At 37.3% G+C, this 27,781-nt stretch overlaps 3 protein-coding genes across 4 annotated transcripts; 2 read left to right on the forward strand and 1 right to left on the reverse strand.

Annotated features, from left to right (window-relative positions):
- Nucleotides 1-1,064: 1,064 nt before the first annotated feature.
- eif4a1b (eukaryotic translation initiation factor 4A1B) lies at nucleotides 1,065-10,176 on the forward strand. Its single transcript, XM_039659711.2, has 11 exons — nucleotides 1,065-1,172; nucleotides 1,906-1,954; nucleotides 2,267-2,399; nucleotides 2,699-2,838; nucleotides 6,257-6,425; nucleotides 6,531-6,640; nucleotides 6,908-7,051; nucleotides 7,230-7,367; nucleotides 8,503-8,592; nucleotides 8,877-8,956; nucleotides 9,053-10,176. The coding sequence occupies exons 1-11, from the start codon at nucleotides 1,150-1,152 to the stop codon at nucleotides 9,195-9,197; spliced, it is 1,221 nt and encodes a 406-aa protein (XP_039515645.2). The 5' UTR covers nucleotides 1,065-1,149; the 3' UTR covers nucleotides 9,198-10,176.
- On the reverse strand, nucleotides 2,285-27,575 carry mpdu1a (mannose-P-dolichol utilization defect 1a). 2 transcript variants are annotated; one of them, XR_016168361.1, is made up of 10 exons: nucleotides 27,200-27,575; nucleotides 26,892-26,957; nucleotides 26,488-26,620; nucleotides 26,270-26,355; nucleotides 26,077-26,195; nucleotides 25,871-25,981; nucleotides 24,256-24,407; nucleotides 12,789-12,860; nucleotides 3,305-3,436; nucleotides 2,285-2,878 (listed from the first exon to the last, which is right to left on the reverse strand). XR_016168361.1 is itself a non-coding variant. In XM_039659709.2 (8 exons), the coding sequence occupies exons 1-7, from the start codon at nucleotides 27,309-27,311 to the stop codon at nucleotides 24,261-24,263; spliced, it is 774 nt and encodes a 257-aa protein (XP_039515643.1). In that variant the 5' UTR covers nucleotides 27,312-27,575; the 3' UTR covers nucleotides 23,213-23,453; nucleotides 24,256-24,260. The 2 variants fall into 2 exon arrangements, 1 of the variants encoding a protein (XP_039515643.1); XM_039659709.2 differs by lacking the exons at nucleotides 2,285-2,878; nucleotides 3,305-3,436; nucleotides 12,789-12,860 and adding an exon at nucleotides 23,213-23,453.
- Nucleotides 14,210-15,610, forward strand: sox19a (SRY-box transcription factor 19a). Its single transcript, XM_089130425.1, has 2 exons — nucleotides 14,210-15,153; nucleotides 15,267-15,610. The coding sequence occupies exons 1-2, from the start codon at nucleotides 14,492-14,494 to the stop codon at nucleotides 15,511-15,513; spliced, it is 909 nt and encodes a 302-aa protein (XP_088986551.1). The 5' UTR covers nucleotides 14,210-14,491; the 3' UTR covers nucleotides 15,514-15,610.
- Nucleotides 27,576-27,781: the final 206 nt, after the last annotated feature.

Genomic DNA, 27,781 nt, shown 5'->3' on the forward strand with positions numbered 1-27,781 from the left:
TTAGAAATGGGAGGAGGAGTCGACCTCAGAGAACTGTTCATTAGGTGCCGCCATTTTGTTGGCATTTTTATTTTTCATGTTCTTGATGTCAGTAACTTGTATGCTAAAAGGTAATACCATTGACTGGTGAGGGAGGACACTTGCAGACATTTTAAAAATGTTATGCAATATTCATATACTGAGAGTCGATATGGACCACGACACTATATGAGGATTTTTGTTTGTTCAATATTGTTTGTCTGTCATGTATCTGTGCGATTTGAGATGCAAACTTATGGAGATGAAAAAAAGAGCAGCTGTAAATTAAACTGTTTTATATCTTTTGAGATGCATAAGTTGTTGTAAGCTGTACTAATAAAAACTTTAAAAAAAAATAACTGAGTGTTATCAATGTGTGTGTTAGTCATGTTATTTGAAGGTTTTTATGGAATGTGCTTATAAATACAGCAATTAATTATATAAATAGGTCTACTGTTAGTTTATGGGACAGGCTGCTAAACATAACTAAATTAGACAGAATAGGCAGATTTTAAACCAAAATAGGCAGCTTTTTACTCTTAAGATGCATTCACTACACAAAACAATTTAAAAAAAAAAGGTAGCAAGGAATACTAAAACAAAAAAAAGAGGAAAATGATTTCATTAAATATTTCTTTCTCAAAATATGCAAAAAATGATTTAGCCTAGTTTAGTTATTGTTGTTATTTAAAGGTCGGAAAGATTGAACTCAAAATCTGGATTATGGGAATTAAGTGTACGAACCTTTTCTTATTATGAAATTTGGATCATAAAGACGTTAATAAATTCAAGACCTTCGTTTTATATGATATTTTATATTGCTAACAGTTAAATACATTGAGGCTAAAACTGCGTCACAGTAGGCCAAGCGAATGATATTTTGAGGTTTAGCTTTAGTCCAATTACATTTAAGATAGAGCAGAACTGACGTGTCATGGACCGCCCAACCGAACCATATACGACACGAAAGGGCGGCTACCATTGTTGAGTGGCGTCTGTGTTAGCCAATGAGAATATGCGAAGGGCGGACCGTATTCTGACTGATGGTCGAATGCTGCAATCACAATTTTAGTAACAAAACCGTGTTAAACTATATAAAACATTTTCACGGTGTGCTCGCCCTTTGTGATAATGTCGGCAGAATATGAAGGGAGGTAGGACAGCAGGAATTTAAACGATCTTAATATATTTGTTTATAAATTGGAGCTCTTATGCGTACGTGTTGTCAGTCGCTGTAGGCATTCCGCTCCTAGATGTTGTTGGAAGTAGCTTGTGGTTCGTGATGTTGAATGTCGCAAACGAGTTGTAAAAACCCACTGCCGTTAGCATATGAGCTCTTAGCAGCCAGGCCTGCTTGAGAATATTGACGTTGACGTTGAACGATCTTTACTGTTCAGCAGCTCGAGATTAAGGTTTAGATCGCAAATGAATTGTTGTTGTTATATTAATTCAATGCAGTCAATGATCATCTCGATTCCTCAATTAACGTTAGTCTACTTGATTTAGCTCGCACTGACTGCTCGACACATAACGTTAACCCTCCTCCTATTATGGCCCTGAAGTGAAGCATGTTTTTCCTCCATTCATTCATTTGCACATAGATCAAACTGATTTTCTCTGGCTAAAATTTATGTATTATTCTATTTATTATATAATATACATTTTCTAAACTGTACATGGAAATTCAAAGTAGTGGTGATTCCCCATATTACTGCTTTAAAATGTGGTTGAATTTTCTTGTGTTCTTAAAAGTTTGACATATAAGTTAATCATATATTATGTGTGTGTGTATATATATGCATATACATGCATTGAGAGATCAAAAAAGCATCTATCTGTCCTTCATGAATAACTGAATGGTGCTAATGTTGTGACATTTCTTTGCAGACCTAGAGACAATGGCCCTGAGGGCATGGAGCCAGATGGAATCATTGAAGTGAGTTCATAATAATTTTTTTTACACATATCCCTGCATGTCTCTCTTTGACCAGCTTTAGGAAGCAGGTTGGCACTGAATGTGCTGTCAGTTGTTTTGACTGTCTTGTTGTCACTGTGGGGGTCAGCGATTCCTTTTCTCCTTTTTTTTTTTTTTTTTGAGCAACTGCCAACCTGTTATCCTTTATGCATCAGCAATGAGTGACAAATAGCATTTTTTTTTTCTTTTCACAGTGAGATGGAGTAAAAATTAGCTCGCCTGTGGTCTTTTGTATCTTAATATTCATCTAATTACTTTCCCCCGTATCTGCAGAGTAACTGGCATGAGATCGTGGACAGCTTTGATGACATGAACCTGCGTGAGACTCTGCTCAGGGGAATCTATGCTTATGGTTTTGAGAAGCCCTCTGCCATCCAGCAAAGGGCTATCCTCCCTTGCATCAAGGGTAATGTATCTTAAAGAATATTCTAAAGATGTAATACAATTGATGGAGTCCATATCATTGGAGACTCTATTTTCACCTTCTGTTATTTTTCCAGGCACATAATATGTAAAATCATCAGCAGTGTTCATTTAAAGCTTGTTTTCTTATCTAGACGTGCATCTTTGATAGTAGTAATGCAGTAGCGTAACTGTTAGACTGCCATCACCCTTCATTGCATGCTTGAAGGACATCCTGCACTATCAATTACAGCTCATAATTTGGCCACTTTTTGACCTGTTGTTGTTTTGTTTCCACACTAGGATATGATGTCATTGCGCAGGCCCAGTCAGGAACAGGCAAGACTGCCACCTTTGCCATCTCCATCCTGCAGCAGATTGATGTAGAGCTGAAAGGATCTCAGGCCTTGGTCCTGGCACCCACCCGTGAACTGGCTCAGCAGGTTAGCGCTGTCTCTGTGTTCACTGCTTTTGCTTCCCTTGCTGCAGAACCATAATGTAAACGGTGCAGTTGAACTTTTTTTTTGTCAGAAATGGGCATTATTTTTAAAGAGTGTTGTGTTGTTGTTGTTTTTTTCACTAGTCACTTGCATATGAACTTAAATTGAATCCATGTTAATTGTCTAGAAAGATGATCATTTTGGTAATGTTGGGAATGTTAATTTTAAAAGCAACGTGTTGCATTGCATTTTTAGGAAAAGTTCATAATCGTGTTACATTTGTTTCTTTTTATGGGAAGTTAGCGCGTTTCACAATACATATCATCGCAAAGAAGCTTTACAGAAAGCATGTTTCTATGTTAAAATTTAGAGTGCAGTTAAAGCTAATATCATGCATTCATAAAACAGTTATTACAAGTTGTGATCATAATGATTACAATATATAGAACATTTGCCAGTTGGAGCTTACTGATTCAGAATGGCGTCATCTGAAGTCCTTGCAGGAGTTGGCGTCATCTCTTCACAGCATCTGAAGTCTTCATAAGAGGCTGGATCCAAACTGGAGCTGACGTACTCTCTAGTTACCTCAGGATGGGCATTTCTGAGACAGAAAAGTAAATGGAAAATAATTAGCATAGCTGTTGTTCATAACAATTCAAGCAAAAGATAATCATGTACATTTCATCTGATATAACTGGAGCATTATGTGAATGTTTGGCCAAAGAGATGCATCTTTAATCTATATTTAAACTGGGAGTGTGTGAGCCTCAAACATTATCAAGAGGGCTGTTCCAGAGTTTAGGAGCCAAATGTGAAAATTCTTTCCCTCCTTTAGTGGACATCGATATCCAAGGTAATACCAAAAGTCTTTGAATTTTTTTTTTTACCTTAAAGAGTGTGATGGATTGTAGGACGATAGAAGATTGGTTAAATACACGGGAGCTAAACCTTATAGCCTTAGTAGGTCAGTAGCAATACTTCGATTCAAAACTTAATAGACAACTAGTGTAGAGATGATAAAATTGGGGTTATATGGTAATATTTTCTTGACCTGGTTCGAACTCTAGCAGCTGCATTTTGGACTAACTGTTGGTTATTTAAGGGTTCAGGACCAATTAGTAATGTCTAACAGTAATCCAGTCTAGAAGTCATGAATACATGAACTAGCTTTTCTACACCAGAAACCGATAACATGTTAGCACCCTAGCGACGTTTCTCGTCGTACAATATTTTATATTTTTAACACACTGATACCCCTTTTTCTACCAAAAAAGAACTGGTTTGGAACTGCTGTTGGTTCGGAATTGGTTCAACTTGTGAACCCTTTCAGAACCTATTTGTTTTTCCACTGACTAGACGCCATACGTCTTAGCTAGAAACGCTCGCAAGTACAACATTACGTTGGGATTATCTCTAACTCGTATACCAAGAAGGCTTTAAAAACAATTGAAATGTCTTTTAATCTTTTCTTTTGATATGTAATCTTTTCTGATTAGTTATGTACCCCTGTCTTGTCTTTTTTTTCCATTTATTTGTTCTATATTGTGAATGTTTTCTTGTTTGCCCATAATGTTTTCAATAAAAAAAAAAAATAGAAACGTTTGCGCCAATTTCAAGCATAACAATTATAAAGGCGGACTCCATCGTGTTTCTGCAAATGTTTCTCCTGGCTTTGCGATGGTCAGAAAAGATGTTTAGAACCCATCTAAACCCGCCCCAGCCCCCGATGTAAACATGACGGGGTAAAACAACGGTTCTAGTCCAGCAAAGAGTTGGTGCCGCTTTGGAACCAGTTTTTCAGGCCGAGAACTGGTTCTTTGGCTGTCAAAACACAAAGAACTGGTTCGTGCAGGCACCGGCTCCGAACCGGCTCTCAAAATGCTTTGGTGGAAAAGGGATAACAGTCAGCTTGGATAATTTAGAGAGTTCATCTGGTTGTGATGAAATGTATAACAGAGTATCATCAGCATAACAGTGGATGCTAATTTCATGTGTTTTAATAATATTACCAAGTGACAACATGTATATTGAAAATAGCAGAGGGCCTAACACAGATCCATGCAGCACTCCATAATTTGCTGGCATCAACTTATAATATTGATGGGATAATTCCCTGTTTAAATAAACAAAATGGTAATGGTCAAATGCGTAAGATATAATAATCCCTAATGCCTGTCCCTGAATACTGGAGTAATTTTGTAGTCAATCTAAGAATATTTTATTATCTATACTATACTGTCAAATGCAGCATTGAGATGCAGCCTTGGTCAGAAGCTTTGTAATTTGTAATTTGAACAAGCGTAGTTTCTGTGCTATGATGGGGCCTGAATGCTTTTTTGTTTTTGCTGGAGGGAGCACAATTGAGTGCAATTTTTCTAGTATTTTGGACATAAATGGAACATTTTAAAAAGGTCTGTAATTTGTGATTCATTTGGATCTAGTTGTGGTTTCTTAATTAGAGGCTTAATATCTGTCAGATTGAAGGGTCTTGGGACATGACCTAGAGATGAGTTACAACTGAGAACAAATATTTCAGTAGTTCAGTGGGTATTCTATTGGTTTTAACAAACATGTTGTTGGTTTAGATGCAATAAGTTTATTTAGCTCTTCCTGTCCTGTAGATGTAAAGCACTGCAATTGTTCTTGAGGGAGAATAATTGAGACTGAATTATCAAACGCTGTCAAAGGTTGTACATTTACAGAACATTATATTTCGGATGTTTGTGATTTTTCTCTGTGAAGAAAATCATGAAGTCATTGCTGAAATGATGAAAAATGATGTGTGTTTGTTAATCTAGCCACTATACTAAATAAAATCCTTGGATCTTTTTGATTATTTTATGTGTTTGCGGAGATACTATTAGCTATTAGATCCTTTTTATAGCGGGACATACTGTTTTTCCATCCGTGCTCTAGGTTACGAGTTTCTCTCTTGACGGCTTGAGTGTACCATGGTGCTGTAATTTTCTCTCTAACCTTTTTAATCTGATGGGTGCAACTGTTTCTAATGTACTATAGAAGATTGTGCCCATACTTCTAGTCATTTCATCAAGTTCATTTGTGTTTATGGGAAATCTGAGCAGTTGAGACAGATCATGTAGGTTATTTGTGAATGTGTCTTTACATTTACAAATAAGGTTAGGATAATTAATTATATTATAATAATTGTTCTACCTGGTTGATAACACAGAGCGATGGATAAATTTCAGCAGTACGAAGTATCCACATTACTATTCTTGGGATTTAAGAATCAATATTGGTTCTTCAAACTGAAAATTTATTAAAATTGAGAAATCTATATTTTTTAACTCGGCTCTTACATGTGATGGCAAATGTGCTTCTGTCCACAACTCATCTACCCAAGTACAGGCTAATGTTTTGCTCCAAGTTACTTCACACTTGGTTTTGTCTGTCTTGACAGATCCAGAAAGTGATTCTGGCTCTTGGAGACTACATGGGTGCAACATGCCACGCCTGTATTGGCGGGACCAATGTGCGCAATGAGGTCCAAAAGCTGCAGGCAGAGGCACCGCATATTGTAGTAGGAACCCCAGGTCGTGTCTACGACATGCTCAATCGGAAGTTCCTCTGTGAGTGTTGAGTACTGTGAGATCTATTGCTGAATATTTTGTATTTATTGCATAATATTATTGCTATGCCATTTACACTCTATTTTGTGTTTACTTCTCTTCTAGCTTCTAAGTACATTAAAATGTTTGTGCTGGATGAAGCAGATGAGATGTTGAGTCGTGGATTCAAGGACCAGATCTATGAGATTTTCCAGAAACTCAATACCAGCACACAGGTTAGGATATGAAACGGACCATGTTTCCTGTATGTGTTACCGGGTTGAATATTTTCATGTGTTATTGCATTAGTGTATGAGAATATGCTTTTGGCAAAGCATAATGCAGTTACGGCGATATGTTGAGAACACAAATAGCATTGATATCTGGAATGTGTTGCTGCTTGTTCAGTCAGCTCTGTTTCCCACCACTATTCTATTAGGACTGGTAACAACACCTTTTTAGGATACCTAGCTTTAAAGCTCATACATGTTTGTGTCCTCTAGGTGGTGCTGCTGTCAGCCACCATGCCCGCGGAGGTGCTGGATGTCACTACCAAGTTTATGCGAGAACCAGTGCGCATCCTGGTGAAGAAGGAGGAGCTCACCCTTGAGGGTATTCGTCAGTTCTACATCAACGTTGAAAAAGAGGTACAGATCTCAGGTCGCTTTTATGCAAAGCAACAACAGCAGAAATTCATGAATTGCACATGAACACACCAGAATTTATAAAAGGATGCTTTCTGTGCTTATATGCACTGATTTTGACCAGTGGCTGTTAATAGGTCATTCTGTTTCTCACCATGCTTTGTGTATGTGTTTTTGTCAGGAATGGAAGCTGGACACCCTGTGTGATCTCTACGAGACTCTGACCATCACTCAGGCGGTGATCTTCATTAACACACGCCGAAAAGTAGACTGGCTTACGGAGAAGATGCATGCCAGGGACTTTACTGTCTCCGCTCTGGTAAATACGGAAAGTGCCACACTGCAACTATAAAGAGGAACAATATTGTTGGATCACTTTCAGAGCATTTTTATAATCCACTTTTAATATTATAAAAAAGTTAGCCAATTAAAAGTATTCTTACTTTAGAGTGTGAGCTGCAATTATTCACAGAACATAACTGTATTGTGCAATTAGCAAACAGAACGGTTTTACAAATTGTGGATGCTAATACAGTTGTTATAGATATTGTTCTTGATGTGCCTTAACAGATCCGCGACTACCTAGATCTAAGCGTGTAGCTCTGTTTGTAGACAGACAATTATAGCAGAGCATGAGCATCTAGTATTTTTACATGTCAGACTTTCAACAATGGGCTCTATGCACGGCGGTATTTCCGGTGAAGATGTAAGGATGCTCGATAACTTCCGCTGATCGTATGCAATACCGAGTCCAATGCAATACCGAGAATTTATATTGAATTTCATACTTTATGGTTATACTAAAGAAACGTTAGTCACAAAAACGGATAAAACAGACACCCCTCGTTGTGTTTATGCTTCTTTTTAAAATTATATTAAATAAACATAACTATATATAAAATTACATCTAAACGTATGTACGTTTCGTTTCAAAGACGGGAGGACAGTAAATTTTGAAGACTCTGCCATAATCCCGTTTTCCTCGATTTTCCTCCGCTTTAATCTCCACAACCGGAAATGGACGGGCATCCTTGCGTCAAATGCGGAACTTATGCGTGCATATAGCCCATTGTCTTTTCTTCCATGAGGGGTGGATCTTATATATTGAACTATATTATATTTACATCAGACCAACTCAAGTCTATCTTGTGGACCTGAAAGGGACAGAATATCTATGTACAAGATGCTCATATACAATTGCTAAAGTAGTGTCATTGTTGACATGTAATTTAAAGTAGGATTAAGGTTAGAAATAAAGCTTTATGCTCCGTTTAATACTAGTAGTAGTAGTATTATAATTATTTTTAAACATTTTAGCACTCATTCTGTACACAGATGGTCTGATAGTTTCTCATATAAAGAATGTTCTTTCTGTGCAAGTGTAATGAATGCATGAATAAACTAAATGTAAATGTTTGGTTTGTTGTAAAGGCATTGTGTGTTATCTTTGTCAGCATGGAGACATGGAGCAGAAGGACCGAGACCTGATTATGAGGGAGTTTCGCTCTGGTTCTAGCCGTGTCCTTATTACCACCGATCTGCTGGTTAGCAAACACATTAATGCATTGATCTTGCATCATTTGTTCCCTCGATGGAATGGATTCTATTAAAAAATAGCTCAGTTAGCAGATGAGGTCACCAGATTTCCCTGACCCCATTGCACCCTCTAGTGCTTTGGAGTAATAATAGTATCTGGTATAAAAATAGTGTGTTCTGCTATGGATGGGTGATTCTGTCCTTCTCCATAGCTTTATAAAACCACACACACGCATATAATTGTAGTTAACTTGAGTTAACTTTAATTTTCTTGCATGTTTCTCATTCATAGGCCAGGGGTATTGATGTCCAGCAAGTGTCTTTGGTGATCAACTATGACTTGCCAACCAACCGTGAGAATTACATTCATAGGTTTGTGTTTTGTTCTTGACTTATGCTGATGGATTGTTTCCACTGCCATTTGATTATTATAACCATCTTGGTTTTTTTGTGTGTGTCCACTCTCAGGATTGGTAGAGGCGGTCGTTTTGGCAGGAAAGGTGTGGCTATTAACATGGTGACAGAGGATGACAAGCGTACTCTGCGGGACATCGAGACCTTCTATAACACTACCGTAGAAGAGATGCCCATGAATGTGGCTGACTTGATCTAGAGCATTATTTCACCTGATCTAGATACATCCCCCCTCTCTCTATCCCCACAATCACTCTCGCTTTTTCAAGTTTAAGCACTTCTAAATGGAGTAGGGGACGTGCAACTCCCTGCTCTTCCACATTTACAAATTAGTCATTTTATTTTGCCCAAATTTTATAAATCTCAGATACTGAATATACATCTATTTATCTCCATCAACTCCCATAATAAACATTGAAAAATATGGGCTGAGCCATCTTCTCTTACGGAGAAGAGCAGCATGTTCTGTCACTCTGCTTTCAAATAGTCATCCTGATATCTTCTTTTTTTTTTCTTTTCTTTTTTTAAGCTGGGAATCATCATTGACGTGCATTGATGTTTTTTTTTTTTAAAGCCCATGTTACTGATGTAGTAATGGGCCATGTGGTAAAAGTGTGCTTCCTTTTAAACTACCATGAAAAGCATCAGTAAGATTTGATACATTTCTTTCGGATTCATCTACTGGGACTGTAAGATCCGAGTAGTTACTGCACTTGCTTGCTGTACTGTTTGCTGTAAAACTGTGCCAGAGCTATGTAATCACCCTTGAACAGTATATGTTACAAGATGTCCGAGTATTGTGGGCTTCCTGGATTTATATATTTGGAAGTCCTTACTCGGATGAATTTTGACTGAAGGTGGTGTAAAAAAAATTGATGGAGAAAAACAAATTTCAACATTATTGGATTATTTAAAAGAAAAATCTACATTTAAGTTATTTTGTAAGTGTATTTTGTTCTTTAGAGGAGGGGGGAAGTTTCAATAAAGCTACAGCATAACTTGACAAACTCTCCTTTTTCTCCTTGTTATTAAACAGTTTGCAAGTTTGGTTATGTTCTTTGCTGTTTTTGCAGGTTCCAGTTGTTAAAATCACTCATTTCACATATAGGGATAGCAAAGTGTAATGTTTATACATTGGAATCTGTACAAATTAAACATTATTTACAGTTTTGTTTTAAGCCACTCTTTTTTTCGTTATCAGGTATTCTATCCAATTCAAAGAACATTAATAGAAGTTCATGTTAAAGATGTTTTGTTGTTGTTTTTTTTAGAAAACTACATGGATTTACAGCCATGAATCGGAGTGCCAGTTATTTTTTATCTTCTATTGCATGTCAACAATATTCCCAAAAATTGTTCATACAGTACTGTGCAGAAGTCTTAGGCACACTAGTATTTTTGCCTCAAAGAAATGGTTTTAAGCCAGTTATTTATATATTTTGTTGTAGTGCCACAGTTCTTCTGGTCTTAGTCTGTTTTTTCTGTTTCTTCTTTCAGATGCACTCGATAATGGTGAGATCCGATCTCCGTGTGGAGCATTGGCTCTTGTCAGAATCCTTGTGCATTCAAAAATTTCACTGGATTATTACAATTAATGGCACAATTAATGTCTGGAAATGTAAACTGATATTTCCTGAGACACTACAACAAAATATATAAATAACTGGCTTAAAACCATTTCTTTGAGGCAAATTTTCAAATTTCCATTTCTTTGAGACTTCTACACAGTACTGTATATTTTACCTATGTTTTAGGTGTACATAAGTCACTTGTGAGATACTGTAATGCCGGTGTTCAACACTGGAGGGAGGCTCCACACAGCAGAGAAACTTTAGTAAGCAACAACAAACAAATATGATTGCAGCATCCAAAAATGGAGAAATTTTTAAATCATGTACTTTTAAAGTATAAGGATCAGTTAAAAAGAGACAGGTTCTCACTGTTAAATTGATGAAAGCATTTGGTCAGTGTCAAAAATGTGTCGTATGTTGCTTTAAAACAGAAATGTAGAAAATAAATATGCATGAAGGCATCTGTGAGATGTTCTGTTCAAGAAGTTTGGCAGTCATTAGGAATTGTACTGCTTTTCGAATCCGCAATGAACTTTTAAATGAATCTCTTTTCCGCTCTATCTTCATCATCGCCTTCGTCCCCGTCGCTATTCGGTGGCACCTTACCATCCCCAACGGCCGTGTTGAGGTTTCTCGCACAGTGTAGGTGGCCTCTCTGCCTCCCCAACCCCCCTTCCGTGGCCATAGTGTTTGTGGGGCATGGTGATTTTGCAAGTGGGAGGCTCGTAAAGGCCTGGCTGGACTACCGGGCAGTGTGATGGATGGAGGGAAGGCCGCAGACTCCATTTACATGAGAACAGAAGCCGGAGAGCGGCTGAATAGAGGGGCTTTCAATCTGCTTGTCATTGAAAAAGCTTAAGAACTTTCTCCAGCGACTAACCAACCCCCCAGCTCCTCTGCTCTCTCTCTCTCCTTACTTTCCTCTTTATTCTCGACCCCCTTTTCCCCCCTTGCTGTCTCTCTTGCTTTTCTTCCACACCGTCCTATTCCCCTCCCTCTGTCCATCGCTCTTTCTTTTCTCTCGAACTCCCCCCCCCCTCCCTACTTCATTTTTTCCTCTCTCTTTTATCTCAGACCATCCAATCTGTCATTCTGGATCTCTGCGTCTCTCGCATGTATGATGTTTGGCTTCTTTCAGGCTTTCTCTGGACTCTCCGGCTCTCTTGCTAGGCCCCCACTTAAATTTTGATTTGATTGTCGACACAACACCAGGAGACATCAATGTGTTTCCTCTCTTTATTCTCCTGCTCTTGCTTATAATGAGACTGATCCCATACATGAGAATGACTCACGCACAATAGCTCCGGCACACTCCATATTCAGCCTCCACATAAAGTAAGGTTAATTGTATAATAAGTGTGTGACAATGACCTGCGACAATGGCTCAAGTCAATATTGACGCCATACAGTGGGGTTTTGCAGCGTCAGGCCGTGAGCCAGTAGAACGGCAGCTCACGTGTCGCGCATGAGATTTTTTTTTTTTAGATTTCTACTTTGGTTTGTGGTAATACCACCTGTTGCTCTTCTATGGACTTCCATAGTGTCAAAATGGGCCATAGGTTTCAGTCATTCAAACTGTCACAAAGCCAGCAAAAACATACTAATCCAATAAGAGATTCTGGTTTTACAACCCACTGTCTAACACAGAGACAATTCACATCTACTGCTGGTTGACATCAACACGTTTCATGCCCTACTATACTATACTTCTTTTAAAATGTGTTTTACAATGGCACTTACTTAATTTCACAAACTTATTTTTTACATTCAGGCTACAATAGCAGAATCACTTGCGGCCCACATTAGATGTGTTGTCAATGATTAAACGGGAGAAACTAGAACAAAGGAGAAGAGAATGAAGTACAGAAACTCCTCCTTATCCTCTCCTTGGAATTCTGAGGATCGGATGAGTTTGTTCACTCATGAAAATGTAATGCTGACTATTGCTTTAAAAGTAAACTAGTAACTTTTGTAAGTTGTTAAAAAGACCCTAATGAAGTCATTTTTACAACAGCTTTTTTTGGTAGGCCTTATAGAAACCATTCAGATGATGTGTTAGTACAAGCTAAACTCAGAGGGGGGGAGTTCATTGTCACACTTCTTACTGATGGTCAGTCGTAGTCGTAGTGTTTGGGGACGCAGGGCTCACAATAGAAGTGTGAAGTGATGCCAGAAACTAATGTGTATGGATGGCTGGGTGATAAGGAGTAACTACTCACACCTGCGGTCATTAGAGAAGACGACTCGCTGGGGTAGAAGATATCCGCGTAGAACGGCGTCAGGGAAGATGGCTAAAAGAGAATGAAAATAAATATCAGTAAAGTTTTTTAACATTTAAATAAAAGGTTCCAAAAGTGATGCCATGGGTGAACTACCTTTGTTTCCCCCAAAAAGTTTAAGTTATTAGTTCTTGTAATAACATTTTATTTTCTTTGTGTGGAAAACATTTTAATCATCTAAAGAACCCTTTACCCCAATAAATAACCTTTATTTTGCATTGGAACGGTTCCATGGATGTTAAAGGTTCTTCACGGAACCATCAATGGCGATAAAAAAACTTAATTTATCACGAACCTGAAAATGTACTTCATGTGGTAAGTTGTAACATCTAAAACAACTCAAGTCATGAATACAATTTTATGCACCAACAAAAGCAGTGCCCAATTGCAACAAACTTTTAAAGAAATCTCTATAATTGGCATATTTGTATTATCACTAAGGATTTTCTTAATTTTGTGTTCTTACTTTATAAATCAACCTTGTTACCATCATAACTCCCCTTATTAGAAGACATTAGATGTACAGTTCCACAAATAAAAAACTTTGTCATGGCAATATTTTTTCAGAATGTGAGCTTTTCAAAGACATGTCTGTGCTTTTTGTCAATCACTTTTGGTTATATTATTGTTTGTTAATAATCTTAAGCAAGACAGTGTTATGATTTAACAGTAAACAACTTACTATAGAGAACTGGATAATTTTTTTTTTTCAATTTTTTTTCAAATTGTAGTGTTGTGACCTTGAACACAGCTCGGCTAGTAACTGTAAGTCCCATACTTTTTAATTTACTTTTAAATAAGCTTTATAATCCAACCTATATTGCAATAATTAAATATGGCACAATGCAACATTTATAACACAGACCTACATGAAACATTTCCTTTAAAATCCCTTCTAAAAAATAGAAAAAGAAACAATTTTGTGTAATGACCCAAATAAAAATGACTGTCCAAAAGTTCAACAGGTAACAAGTGTATAATAGAGTAGCCTATGATGTTGTTTTGGTCAGAAATGAAAAAACAAGACACAAAATGGTAGCTATTCCTTGAAACTGTGGATAGATAAAAAGTTCACAAAAAGTGTGGATAAATAAATCATTAGACATGCAACATGAATGTTATTGATGTCTAATGATTTTGAGGTTAAATAACTAAATGGCCACAAAGTGTTGTATTGTAAAATCAGTTTAAAGTGTTGCAGGTGAAGACAGAAACTCTTCTCCCCAAAACTGAATCCTCCTCCTGCTCTTGGCCTCTCTACATTCACCGCACCCCTTCTTTAGTGATGCTAATGTGGAGAGAAAGAAAGCAGCTGGAGGCGGACAGTGATGAAATTCTATTATCACTCAAGCTCTGAAAGAGTCGCAGGCAAGACGCACAGTGAGCTCAGCTCGGACCTGTTTTACTTTTAAGACAAACTAACGTCACTTCAGAACTTGTTGATTGTCTTTAGCCGTTTACAAACACTTCTCGCTATAGTTACAGTCAGTTCGCTCTCGTCTTTTGAACTTCGGCTACTTGTCCATGAAATAGGCGCTTACACGTTTAGCTTCGCGGACACTGAAAGTCATTTGATTTGATTTAAAGTCATTTAGCAGTTTACGGTGATACTTACGTATCACCACTAAACTCTGTGGTCAGTCATGTACAGCATGCTGGAACACGATATGAAGTCCGCCGTGCCACCGACGCACCAGAGCGCGCAGGGAATGACCCAGCTGAACGGTGGAGTGACTCACGGAACCGGCAAATCGACTGTCAACGGCCAACAACAACAACAACAACAACAACAGGGTGGCGATCCTATGGACAAAGTTAAGAGGCCAATGAACGCGTTTATGGTTTGGTCTCGGGGTCAGAGGCGCAAAATGGCACAGGAGAACCCCAAAATGCACAACTCTGAGATCAGCAAGCGCCTGGGCGCCGAGTGGAAGCTGCTGACGGACGCGGAGAAACGGCCGTTTATCGACGAGGCCAAGCGGCTTCGCGCACTGCACATGAAGGAATACCCAGATTATAAATACAAACCCCGCCGTAAAACAAAACCCGTGCTGAAGAAGGACAACCCGGCTGCTAAGTATCCCCTATCAGCCGGTAACTTACTGGCGGCAGCCGCGGCTCAGGGGTCAGGTGGAAGCCCGCGGATGGACAGCTACGGCTGGGGTCACACAGGTGGCTATGCTGGCATGCAGACGGACGCTCTGGGTTACAGTCAGCAGCTTCACCGCTATGATCTGTCCGCCCTGCAGTATCCATCCGCCATGGCCACAGCACAGTCTTACATGAATAGTGCCAACTCCTACACGTAAGTTTATAATTATTCCTACAGGTGTTTGTGTGTGCACTTCAATAACATGCTCACTGATTCGAATACTTGTGTGTAAGTACTTAAACACTTTTTCTTTCATTTCTCTCCAGCCCCATGTCTTACAGCAGCACTCCACAGCAGCCCAGCCCGGTCATGTCCATGGTGAAACCGGACCAGGTGTCTCACTCTCCCACTGGAGCCCACAGCCATCAGAGGGGTCCTTTACAAGGAGACCTGAGGGACATGATTAGCATGTATATCCCTGGTGGAGACACCACAGACAGTGGAGCACAGAGAGGCTATTCCAATATCCAACAGCATTACCTCACCGGTACAGCGCCTCTCACTCACATCTGATCAGGAAACTGTCATTACCTTCCTGTTTCAGCTCTGCATGGAGGGCCAGCAGTGTCGGTTGTAGATGCGTGAACATTAACTTGATATGTAAAAAAAGGATGAGGGTGTGTGGACACATGCGGAACTGGATATACCAAGGCAGCTGGACTTCTGGCCTTGTTAAAGTGCCTCAGAATATTGTGTGGAATGTGTGTCGCCCCTTTCTATCACATTTGTTTTAAGGTCCATGTCTGTTTTCTGCATAGCATTCGATGATTATGTCATTGAGGCCTGGTGCACCGTTGATGGAATTGCTTATAGTAACATGGTACTTTTTTTTTTTCCTGTAATCGACTGCCCGTTGTTTTTAATCAATCAGCTGCCTGGTTGATTACTGCTTATTATTTGCATATAAACCAGCTAGTTTAATATGTCACTGACTACTGACTTTAAAGACATGGCTGTAATTGCTAAATAGGGAAAGAAGGGAATTGAGCATACATTCCCTCAGTCGCTGCTTGTCTTGATGATCTAAACACCTCAAAATGAATCTCCCGAGTTTTACTTTTAAGCTTTCATACCACAAGACTTTGTAACATTGTGCTGCTCTTCATTGTTTAGGTAATGCAAAAATATGAAATGCACAACGGTTTAGACATTTTTGTTAGTGTAGATACATTTATGCCCAGAGCTTCGACAGATTTTTGTTGCATTAAAAAGTGAAAATGAAATAGAGATCCTGCTTAGAGGGATTTGACTGTATTTTCTATTAAAAAAAAAGAACAATTAATTCTCAACTCATTTGAGAAATAGAACTTTGTGAATAGAAGTGTTGTGTGTATAAAAGGGAGTCAAAACGTTTTGAATAATGTTCATTAAAAAAAAACAAAAACTTTATGAGCTTGTTAAAAAACTGTTTGACTAAGAATGTATTGTGAAATGTTTTTTAAGCCCTTATAGTAAGGGTTAATAATCTTGTATGTGACTTGACAACCTTGATAGAAAAACAAAAAAAAAAATGTAATAAAGTATTTTATTATTTTTGTACACTTGTCTTTCTTTGTTCTCATTATATTTCAAATATGAACACACGACTATTTGTTTTAAATACACAATAATGTCACGCGGTAACTATTTCAGCAGGCATAAACAATCATCTTGATAGAATATTTGTTGCAAAAACATCATAAAAACTTTTGGAAATAAATTCTCTCAAAATAATGTTCTAAACTTAGCCTAACAGATTTGATGCAACAGGCCCCAGAACAGTGCAGGGCTGAAGCTGCACGTTAGTTAAAACATGGCACTTGTGATTAGCATTTCAACCTGTTCTTTTCCACTTGCACACATTTTACAAATTGAATTCAAAACATAAGATTGTGACGTTCATGAGTAGGCCTACTAAATGCTGGAAAGAACGTAAGCCTCACGTTTGTTTAATGATAACATGGCAGGTGTTGCTCTCCTATGGCGCCACAACCTACACACTTTCACGCATTAGACGATAATGTGATAAGTGCAAGACAGCCCAGCCCAAACACATTGGCCTTTATTGCGAAATTACTGAAACGAGCTTTTTCCAATGATTAATCAAAAATATGGACCCACTTTTTAAGGCTGCTCATTTAAATGCGACAAGACTCGTTTAATTCATCGTTAATACGATAGCGGGCTTATGGTCCCGACATTAACGCATTTAAGTCGATATGACTAATATTATAATTAGCTAAAGCGCACCAAATTAAGCAAGAAAAGAGAACAATGAGTGCAGAAGACACTGATTTTGGGAGGGGCGGGGTCCTAATTTTGGCGAGTGCTGATGGGACATCTGACCTCCGTCACCTAACCCCGAGAAGAAAGTGGACATCGATTAAAACTGATAAAAGTTAGGAGGATCAAAACACAGAGGTCGGAAGAATATCCCTCCCTTTCTCCTCGTTTTTTTTCTCTCCATACTTTGCCCGCTTTTTCCAGGAGAGAAAGTGAGTGGCTGTCCGGCCCGTAATTGGCCGTTTCGGAGTCTCATTGTCCTGCGCTTTTGAGCACGCAGGTGCGCGCAGTAAAAGCGCGCGGTTCTCAGCGCCTCTTATGCTCGCCTTTGTTCTCCTTTCTCTCGCTCTCCTACCGGGCAGAAAATTAGCGTTGCATTGAGTGCCTCGTCTCCCCTCTCTCAGCAGTCCCGAGCTTAACCCGCTCGCTGCTCCCCGCTATTCTCATGGTAATGGTGCAGTCAGGACCGGCTAATCGGGGGTGGAGGGGAGGGGAGGAATGGGGGGAGATGCCAAGGAAGAGTTTTGAAAGGGGGATGGGAGTTAGAAACACTCACGCTCACGCATATGACGACAATAGTCCACCGGACCCATAAATGCTATTGCAGGAAGCTGTACAGAGAAGGAAGACTTCCATAAAATCAATACAACTGTTTCAAAAACTTTTAAAAAGCAGCATATCTATTGAACAACATGTTTGGTTCAGATGCTTCTTTTTAAGTTATTCAACAACACTAACAATGCAATCCACACAAAATAAGTTGGATACACATTTATTTTGGATAGCCTATCATGACCTATGCCAATTCAAATTAAAAGAAATTGAGAAAAGGTCTACAGATAGGCTTACCGAAATTCTTTAAAATTATATTTATGATTTCTGTAATGCAATTTTGCTTTAAAATATTACGTTTAACATCTGTCCGTTAATTAGCCAAATCAAGGTCAGTGTGGCATGACCAACTGGAAGCCATTTTGTTGTCATGTGACAAGGAAAAGAAAACACAAAGGACCCCTTTAACCTGTTCATAAAATTCAAAAGCAAGATATTTCAACCTTTTCATAAAAGTGTTTACATAAAAATTTGTGCACAAAAACATTTTTTTTTTAATCTTAAAAATATGAAAATATTTTTTAAATGAATGATTAAGAAGATAGCTACAATCAATTATAGAGCAAAGAAACAATTACGTTTGGCTTAGGCTACTTTTTACTTGATAGTTAAACACTCTTATGTTATGATTTTTTGTTGTTGTTGTTGTTGTAATTTAGTGTATTATATGTTATATATTGAGAAGATCAGTACTAGCATGTCTATAGGGAAACGGTTGGAGAACGTGAAGCCACGAAGAATATCATCCAATCGTGTAAGATTTGTTTTGATATTAACATCTTATTTTCAGAATTAATCACTTGGCAAACTCCAAAACTGAGTGAGCATTGTGCTTGTGTGTGTGTGTGTGTGTGTGTGTATTAGGGGGGGTCATTTGAAGGGGGAGCCAGATTTTCTTGTTGAAAGCATAAAATCTCCTAGCAACAAACAGAGGCTTCCACAGGTTGTTCCCAAAGCAACAGCAATCCCCCAAACTAACCCCAAAACTCAACCCCACACCCACCGGAGAGAAAGAGAGAGAGAGAGAGGGGAAGGAACAGACTCCACAATTTTAGTTTAAATGCCCATAGACGCAACTTTTCATGCACTACACTATTAATTTATCTTATACGTTCACAAACTGATTTGATAATATCTTAATTTAATCATCGCTTAAATATACGATAGCAGTCAAAAGTTAGAGTAGAAAAAATAATATTCAATGCATTCAACATTGATGATAATAACAATAACCACTTTAAAATGAAATAATATTTTTATTTTACAATATTACTGTTTTTACCGTATCAAATTAATTCAGCCTTAGTGAGCATTAGAGACTTTAAACATTAAACACACTAAAAAACCTAATTATTCCAAACCATCATATAACTCTTTAATTTCTGATGAGTCATGAATATAACAAAAATAAAACACACTAACTGAGAATAAAGTCTTTTTGAACTGATTTTATATCAGTTTCCTCTGAATCTCAGCAATGTTTAGTCAATCCGTCTGTAAAACAGCTCATAGTCTAAGAGACTTTTCGATTATACCTCAATTTTCACAAATTGTGTTTTGCCTTTGCAGAATACGTTTACGATTGTTATAAATAATAAATATTTGATAAAGCATGATAAAGTAACCAGATAAAGTTTTTAACCAGGGATCTAAGTTTGGCTCTAATGCGTGTTTTGAGGCTCGATGGGACAGGGTTGCTAAGCTCCAGTTCAGAGCTACAAACAGAGAGCAGGACCAACTGCATACTTATGCATGCTGTCTGCTTGAATGCCACCAAGAACATTATTATGGTTGACTTACATGCTCAAAAAAAAGTGAGAGAGAAGTAGAGCAGGTTTGTCTGTGCATAAGTCAGATTGGGGTGTGGTGCTCGTTCGTGGGAGAGTGATATAACAACCATTTGCCATCCTATTGAGCAAGAAAAATTAACCCGATGACAGACGAAAAAAATAATGAGCAAAACATCGTCACAATTGCCATAACTAACGTCATACAGCACACCTACGGTTAGCGAGTCGCCAGAAACATCAATTATTTCACCTTTGCTCTTGAGCATCAAACATCTCAGTTATAATCACGCAAGCACTGATCTGTTATTATCAGCTCACTTTTTTACCTATATCGACATTTATAGAACTACAATAATCTTAAAATAGTTCAACACAAACTAAAATATGCCACACGTGTGACATTGTTTCTTCAGTAAATTTGAATCTAGGCTACAATAGGCAGTGACATTATTCAGATATCATTATTTGAGATGCCTGATGTATTGGTACAGTATGTTATTGTATATTTTTTAACTGATCAATATTATTTGATATTGTATATTTATTTGTGCATGCTCATTTGATTTTCTGAATAACACTAAATGTAATCTTACCCTTACCCAAGATTTTCCATTTTTCATACTGTATAGATCATAACGTTGCAATGCCTATATTCACTTGCAAAATGATTGGTGCTAGCTTAGTGTTTTCTTTTTACTTTATTCAGACACAATTGTATGAAACTTTAACATCAGCCAAAGGCCTGTTCACAATGAAGGATACAATAAATGGATCCTTCTTGGCCTAGTCTACCCCAGAATTCATTGCAGGCTGATAACGACGGTATTTTATTTAATTTATTTTTATTTTTTTGAGAAATTGCGGGATTCATCTTTAAAACTTACTCGAATATCTAATGATTGAAAAAAACATAAACTTTAAAGCGGTTCAAATGTTAACTTATCTTACTAAAATGCAATTGTATATAGTTTATACTCTTTATTATGTACACAAATGGACCAAAGTGAACAAATGTAGACAGTTTGTGAACCCTGTTTTGTTTCAGACAGTAGAATATAACTTTCCAACAAGCCCAGTACAAACATTGCGGTGGCCGAGCGACAAGAACAATCCTCTTTCAGAATCCATCCTGCTGTAAGAGCTCGAGCACTTAAAATGGCAGACAACAAAATGGAAAATGCTAAAATTATTTCTCTATATTTAAAAATCGCAAAGAAGAAATACCAAAAAGCATTATGAAATGGTATACTGGGTGTTTTGGTTTGCACGAGACGAGAGAGTTTAATAAAGCACAACACAGTATATATGTGGATGAATGTGTCTGCTAAAGTTTTGAGAACTTAAGCTGCTTGATAAACTGGATTTTAATTCTATTACCGAGTTCTACCCAACTTTAAGTATGAAAACACATTCCTTTCACTAATTTTATCTGAATCCAACCAGACGGGAACAAAAATCAAGTACTATTACAATTACAGGTCTGATGGGAGACAGGTGACCTTTCAACAGCTTTTGTTTTCTATCTTTCTTAAACTTGCTCACACGCATACACACTTTGTTGTAAACAATATGTAATTACAGTTTTTTTCAGTCAGGGTCCTATTTCGATAAGCACATTATCTTTGTGAGCTCACAAGAGAAATTGAGGAGAAGGAGAGTGTTTTGACATGCTGCAATGAACTGCAGAAGGATTACAACACTCAGATTGAAGTATTGATCCACTGCAGCTGCTCTTGCATGGTGGATGAAGAGAGACAGAGAGGAAGACAAAGAGAGAGAGAGAGAGAGAGAGAGAGAGAGAGAGAGAGAGAGAGAGAGAGAGAGAGAGAGAGAGAGAGAGAGACTGAACATCTGATTTCTGAAACTTCTGAAATAGTGTATTTACACTTTACTCAAAATGACTGCACCAACTTGGACCAACTTACACTCCAATTTACACTCACTGGTTCATTATAATTGTCTACTAAAAATGTTTAACATTGCATATATTTATATATGAAGAGTTCAGATGCAAAAGCCTCTCTAAATGCCATTTGAAATTTTCTTCTAAAATGATCATTTTTATCAAGTTTGTATATTTAAGTTTAGTAATTTCACTTAAATGGCAATGAAGATTACCTATTAATTGTCATTTAAGTTAAATTACTGAACTTTAATACACAAGCTTGATAAAAATGGTCATTCTAGAACAAAATTTCAAATGGCACTTAAAGGCTTTTGGATCTGAACTCTTCATATACACACACACACATCACAGGGGTGTTTTCTGAAAGTCATGAACATTACAAGTACAGCCATAAGTCAAAATGAATTGTTTTTAAATCAATCGTTAGAATAAACTGTCTGACTCCTTTAAGCCAAATGTCATAGTATATTTGATAGTTTTTCAAAATATGTCAAAAATTACAGTTTGAAAATTAAACAATAATCTGCACATCATGTCTCTTATTTGCCATGCTTTTCTCTCATACTTTTGTCTTCTTTGGTAAACATGTATAATAACTTCTGAAAAAATTTATTGGGGTGCAAAATGGTTGGTCATGATGGATTATTTTTTTTTAATAAAATCAGTAATATTTTAAATCGATGTATTTAGCTCATTTTTATAAGGTACAATAGATTTATTTATAGATTTTCTATAGGGTCTGGGAGAAAGGTAAATCAATAAAATACATTAATGAAAAGCATTTTAACGTAGCAAAAAATAAAGGCAAAAAACATGGCAAAAGTTCATGAAACACCCCTATCTAAATGAGGTTTACTTCATCTGCACTCATTCGTAATTTTTAATCGTTCATGTTTGTCCCAATTTCAGAACACCGTGAATGACTATCTACAGTTGGATCTGTATCATCAGCCACCAGCCACTCGAGTGCGGCCCACACAGATAGAAATACTCAAACACATTCTTAAGGTATACGGAAGAATTGCATCACTGGGCTGCTTATCAGACACAACCAAACAACACACATCAAAGTGATCCGATAATACAGACACACAATCAAAATCTCTAAAACTTGTGTAAAAACTATAAGTATGAAATACATAAGTTAATCACTTTGTTTTCAACATAACTCTTTCAAGAGTTTCAAGTCCTATCACACAAACACACACACACACACGATTCTTTCAGACCCTCATGGGCAGGGCAAACAAACACACGCACGGTGTGGCGTTTCCACACAGACACACAGATTAGATCATTATGATGGTAGATTGAGGTCTGTCAGACAGGTAGATAAGGAGCGAACCACACGCATGCACAGACGCTTTATGACTCATGTTTCAGCGAGTTTTCATTGCTCCGGAAACAAACACGGCCCCGCAGAGAAGACCTCCCACAAAGCAGACAGAGCCAAGACTACACAACCAGACCTAACAAACTAACCACACCACAGCGTCAACACAGCGCCTAAGCAACACCGGGGGACATGCCGTCTGTCATTTCAATACCTTTAAACTACTTGTTGACTTCACAACTAATCCCCAAGAAACTGTCACCCAACCCGTTTTTTTTTTTTCACCCAAAAACAACATGTTAGAGGAGCTTTAACAACACTAGAAACATATTTTATTACAGAAAAGATTTCTGAATATGTGCAGAGTACAGCATAACACTAAATGCTGAAAAAGAGAAATGAAATCACATCTTGAGACTGAAAACTGAAAATACAAACATTTCATGAGACATTGGATGATTCACAACCTCTTTTTCCAGGAGTGCAAATGCACAATCTGAGATGTAAATCCAAGTCAGAATATACCTGACCAAGTGACAGAAAAACAGATCTGAAAAAATAAATAACAACATATATTTACTGTACTAGAGAACGTATGAAGAGTAGAAACTCAATAATACGCCATAATAGAAGAGTAAAAACTACTCTTCTGCCACCTAGTGGTGGCTTTTTGCAATCTTCACAAGCACACGGGTTCATTACTACTGCCACACAGAGGCTGACTTGAAAAGCACTCTAATTTTCTCATCTCTAAACAAAATGCTAAATGAGTCCTATTTTTGGCTTCATTTGAAAGAAAAATTGGTTTGGCTCGTTTTTGTTTGTAATTAGTTGGTATCTAACAGAGTTGGATCGGACGACCCTATTCATATATTCATGTCATTGACAATTAACTGAAGTGCAGCATTTGCCCAAGCAAATTAATATAGTTTGATTAGTACTGTTCATCACATGTTAGCCAAATATTCAGATTTTGCGGAATTAACCTAATTTGGTTGAGGTTTGGAGTTTGTGGTTTATAATAAAGCCATAACTAAAAACATACAATTCATTTGATTACCGTTAGAAAAGGGTTCAATGGTCTTGTTAGTCCGGGCAGCTGAAACACTCATTACTTTGAACTCGTTCAATAAATGGAATTGTGATCTCTTTGGTAACAAAAAAATTAAACTGGATGTCACTATGCACTAGCAGGTTTTGATATGCATATGATATTGCTATATGACAAATGGTTTAATGGAGATAAAACAATTATATTTCACAATTTGGACATTGAGAATTAGCCCTCCAAAACATACTGTACTACAGGGGACACTAGGATACATTCTGCAAACAAGAAGAGTTTATTTTACCTCTTTTATTCAGCCTTATCTTTCTGCACTTGTTCTTCTTTCTCATGGTTTGTCTTGCATTTATTCCAGTACAACAGGACCTGTAAAAGCATCAGCCCACTGCCACAACAGGACAGTGCATGCATCTGACTTAAGAGAGATAGGCCTGTGTCCTTCAGAAAGAGAGAGAGAGAGAGATTAAAAAAGTGAACAATTATACAATTATAATGGGTAATATTAACATATACTAATATTGGCCAGAAAAAAAGACACTGATCATTAAACAGTGATCTTTTGTGACAACATGCTCCAATACCAGAGCATGTTGTTACACTACAGTGTAAGTTTTCCTGATTGGAAGCTGCATTAGGTTTAAAGTTGAAAAGTAAGTAGTGACAGATCTTTTTCTTACTTATTGTGATGTCCATATTGAAATGTACTATCCAAAAGATTGTAAAAAAAAAAATGTAGTGTGGAATACTATTCTATCTGAATAGGAATCTGAATTCTATGCATCGCCTGAATGATTGAAGAAGAAGTCAAGAATCCATAAGCTACCAGAGAGAGATCTGTGATTAAGTTCAAATATTCTAATTCAAATTTACAATGTCAAAAGTTTTTTTTTAAACATATGTATGGATGAATTGTTCACAATAAGATCTAAAATACGCATTTTAAAAATGTAAAAATCATGAATTTTCCTTTCATGCTAACTACAGACAGTAAAACAGCCCCATTTTTGCAAAATAAAAATGAAGTAAAGAAAAAAAATCATACAAAATATTTTATGGTTTTGGTCAATAAATATCATTATGATCATTATTAATCAACTGCACAAATGTTTAGCATTTATATATATATAATTTTAAATTGAATAAAATTGTGACAGCTTGCCAGACCTGATATTTATAAAAATTACTCTATACTCTATGTTGACCACTATTTTAATGTATGGTGTACGGTGTGTTTTTATTGTGTTCACTTGTTCACTCAACAACCATTGTAAAAAATACTATGGCATTAAAATTTTTGTTTGTAGAACAGAATTCACAAAATTATAATTTAAAAGGAGTTTCAAGTGTTTGAGTTTTGAAAGCCAACATATAAAACCACTGCTAAAGAAAACATTTTTTCTCACAAGCATTTGTGTAATAGGACATTTAACTCAACACCACAGTTATTAAGATATAGACCTTGAAACAATTTACATTTGTGACAACCAACCATAGTCTCATTTATGCCCCAAAAAGAGTGTGTGTGTGATTATGAGAGCGAGAGAGCGAGAGAGAGAGAGAGAGTGTAAGGGAGGGAGAGAGAGAGAGAGAGACAGAGAGAGTGTGTGTGTGTCCTGGTAAACCCTACATTATGGGGACAAAATCCTTGTACTTGTGGGGACATGTTTTGTTCCACATGAGGAAAACAGCTTATAAATTATCCTGAGTGTTGTCTTTTGAAAATTAACAAATGCAGAAGTTTTCTGCGATGGGAAGGTTTAGGGGTAGGGTTACTATAAGAGGATAGAATAAACCGTTTGTACAGTATGAAAAGTCATTATGTCTATGGAAAGTCCCCATAAAACATGAAAACACAACACAAGTGTGTGTGTGTGTGTGTGTGTGTGTGTGTATGTGCGCACCTGCAGGGAGCTGAAGATACGCCCCAGAGAGCCGAGAAAAGACAGGAAAACTGAGAGTACAGACAGCTGTCCTGTGTGTCCACATTTAAAATTACTGCTTGCCTGGAGGAACTGAACACATACAACATAAAATACAAAAGCAAAAGTTTTTTTTTAATAAAGAAAATATGGAGATGAGGGAGGGGGGTTAAAAAGTCCTGTCTCACCCTTCCAGCAATAACCAACAGCACATTCCATTCATGCAGGGTCCAAACCACTGACACAGGGGTCAAAGGGGAGGTCAGGAGGAACATAAAGCCACAGTATAGAGCAAGAAAATATATACCTGCATGAAAAACCCAAACAAACATTAGATTATGAAAAAGGAAATTCTCTCCATATGAATTAAGCCTTCTTTACCTTTTATGGTTTTCCCTCGGTAGTGCTGGATGAGCAAAACCAGGACAGCAATCTGGATCAATGCAAACAAACTTTCCCCCCAGGCTCTGCACACAAACACACACACACACACACACACACACACTTAGTGTCTTAACATGACTGCATACACATACTTAGCACAATCTTCTCTGCACGGTATATGTTAGCGTTTGACATTAATGCAAAATATGTTTTACCCAATTGGAAAGTTTTGAGTGTAACAGAAAGCTGCATGAGTAGAGATGGCCAACAGCTCCAGAAAAAATGATGTCAGACACAGGCCATTAGAACTTCCAGACCACAGGATTTTACAGATCTGAGGCAGAGGAGCTATGGAAAGAAATTAATATTTTATTTAATTAGTATCTTGAATATGGTTTTTTTTTTTTTTACATTTTCTGTTTTCATTTTAGTTTTATGAATTTGTTGTGTGTTTTTGTAATATTAGTAGTTTTATATTTTCTATAATAACCCTAGACAGAGGCAGATACACACATACTATAAAACACAGTATCAACCGATATAGCTGAGAAAATATTGAAGTAATAACTCTGGATGTTATGAAATATGCAGGACTGATGTCAAATTCACTACTACTTACCAATAACAATTCCCATCAAAATCAGTATTCCCATAGTCTTGCTCATGATAATCTTCAAGCAAGGTACTAAAGAACAATACAAAGTGCACACACAGAAAAGAATCACGTCTACAGGCCAAACACACATTGGACACTGAATATCTGTCATTGAAACACATTAAATATCATTGTAAGTCATCTGTCATGCAATATTTTAAATAAAATGCTACCCATTATAAACTGAATCGGTTTAGTATATTGTTTAGTACATGTTTGAGTGAATTCACTAACATTTTCACACGATTATTCGAGATAAAGCTGTCTCTCACCGTGCAAAAAGTTGAAGTAAATGAAAAAGTGGTCATAACACTTTTCTGGCATGAAGAAAGTTAGCAAAAATTCTTTCAACGGAGGCATCGTCCCTTGGTCAGAGGTGTCCATAGTTCATGTATTCCTTCCTGTCGGTGGTCGTTTATCGTATCCCAACCCTAATCTGCAGAACAGAGAATAATCAGTGAATTAACATTGACAGATTCCTCTTCACATGGCTAAACTTACTAACGTTGTCTAACATTCGATACGAGACTTTTTTCCCGTCTTTTTGTAACGTCTAAGCAAAATCTTTTTTTAACTAGTGGCCATTCATAACAAAAGTCTTATTAGCTCAAATCCACCAAAACTGCCTCAAGTTAGTTTGACGGCAAAGCAAGCCTCACCAATGACGTTTAGTTTTAGAGGGGCGTGCGTGTCTCTGGTTTTATACTAGTTTATGTTTTTAAAGCTCCAGAAAGGAGAGCCCTTTTCTAAGTGTTTTAATGCAACTAAATTATCTAATAACCAAAGACTGTTCAGTTCACAAACGAAACGTTTTTGTATTTCCACATTTCTATGCTTTTATCATCAGCAGCCAG

The sequence above is a fragment of the Pimephales promelas genome, chromosome 4 (genome assembly GCF_988280905.1).
Source record: "Pimephales promelas chromosome 4, fPimPro1.hap1.1, whole genome shotgun sequence".
Taxonomy (NCBI): Eukaryota; Metazoa; Chordata; class Actinopteri; order Cypriniformes; family Leuciscidae; genus Pimephales; species Pimephales promelas.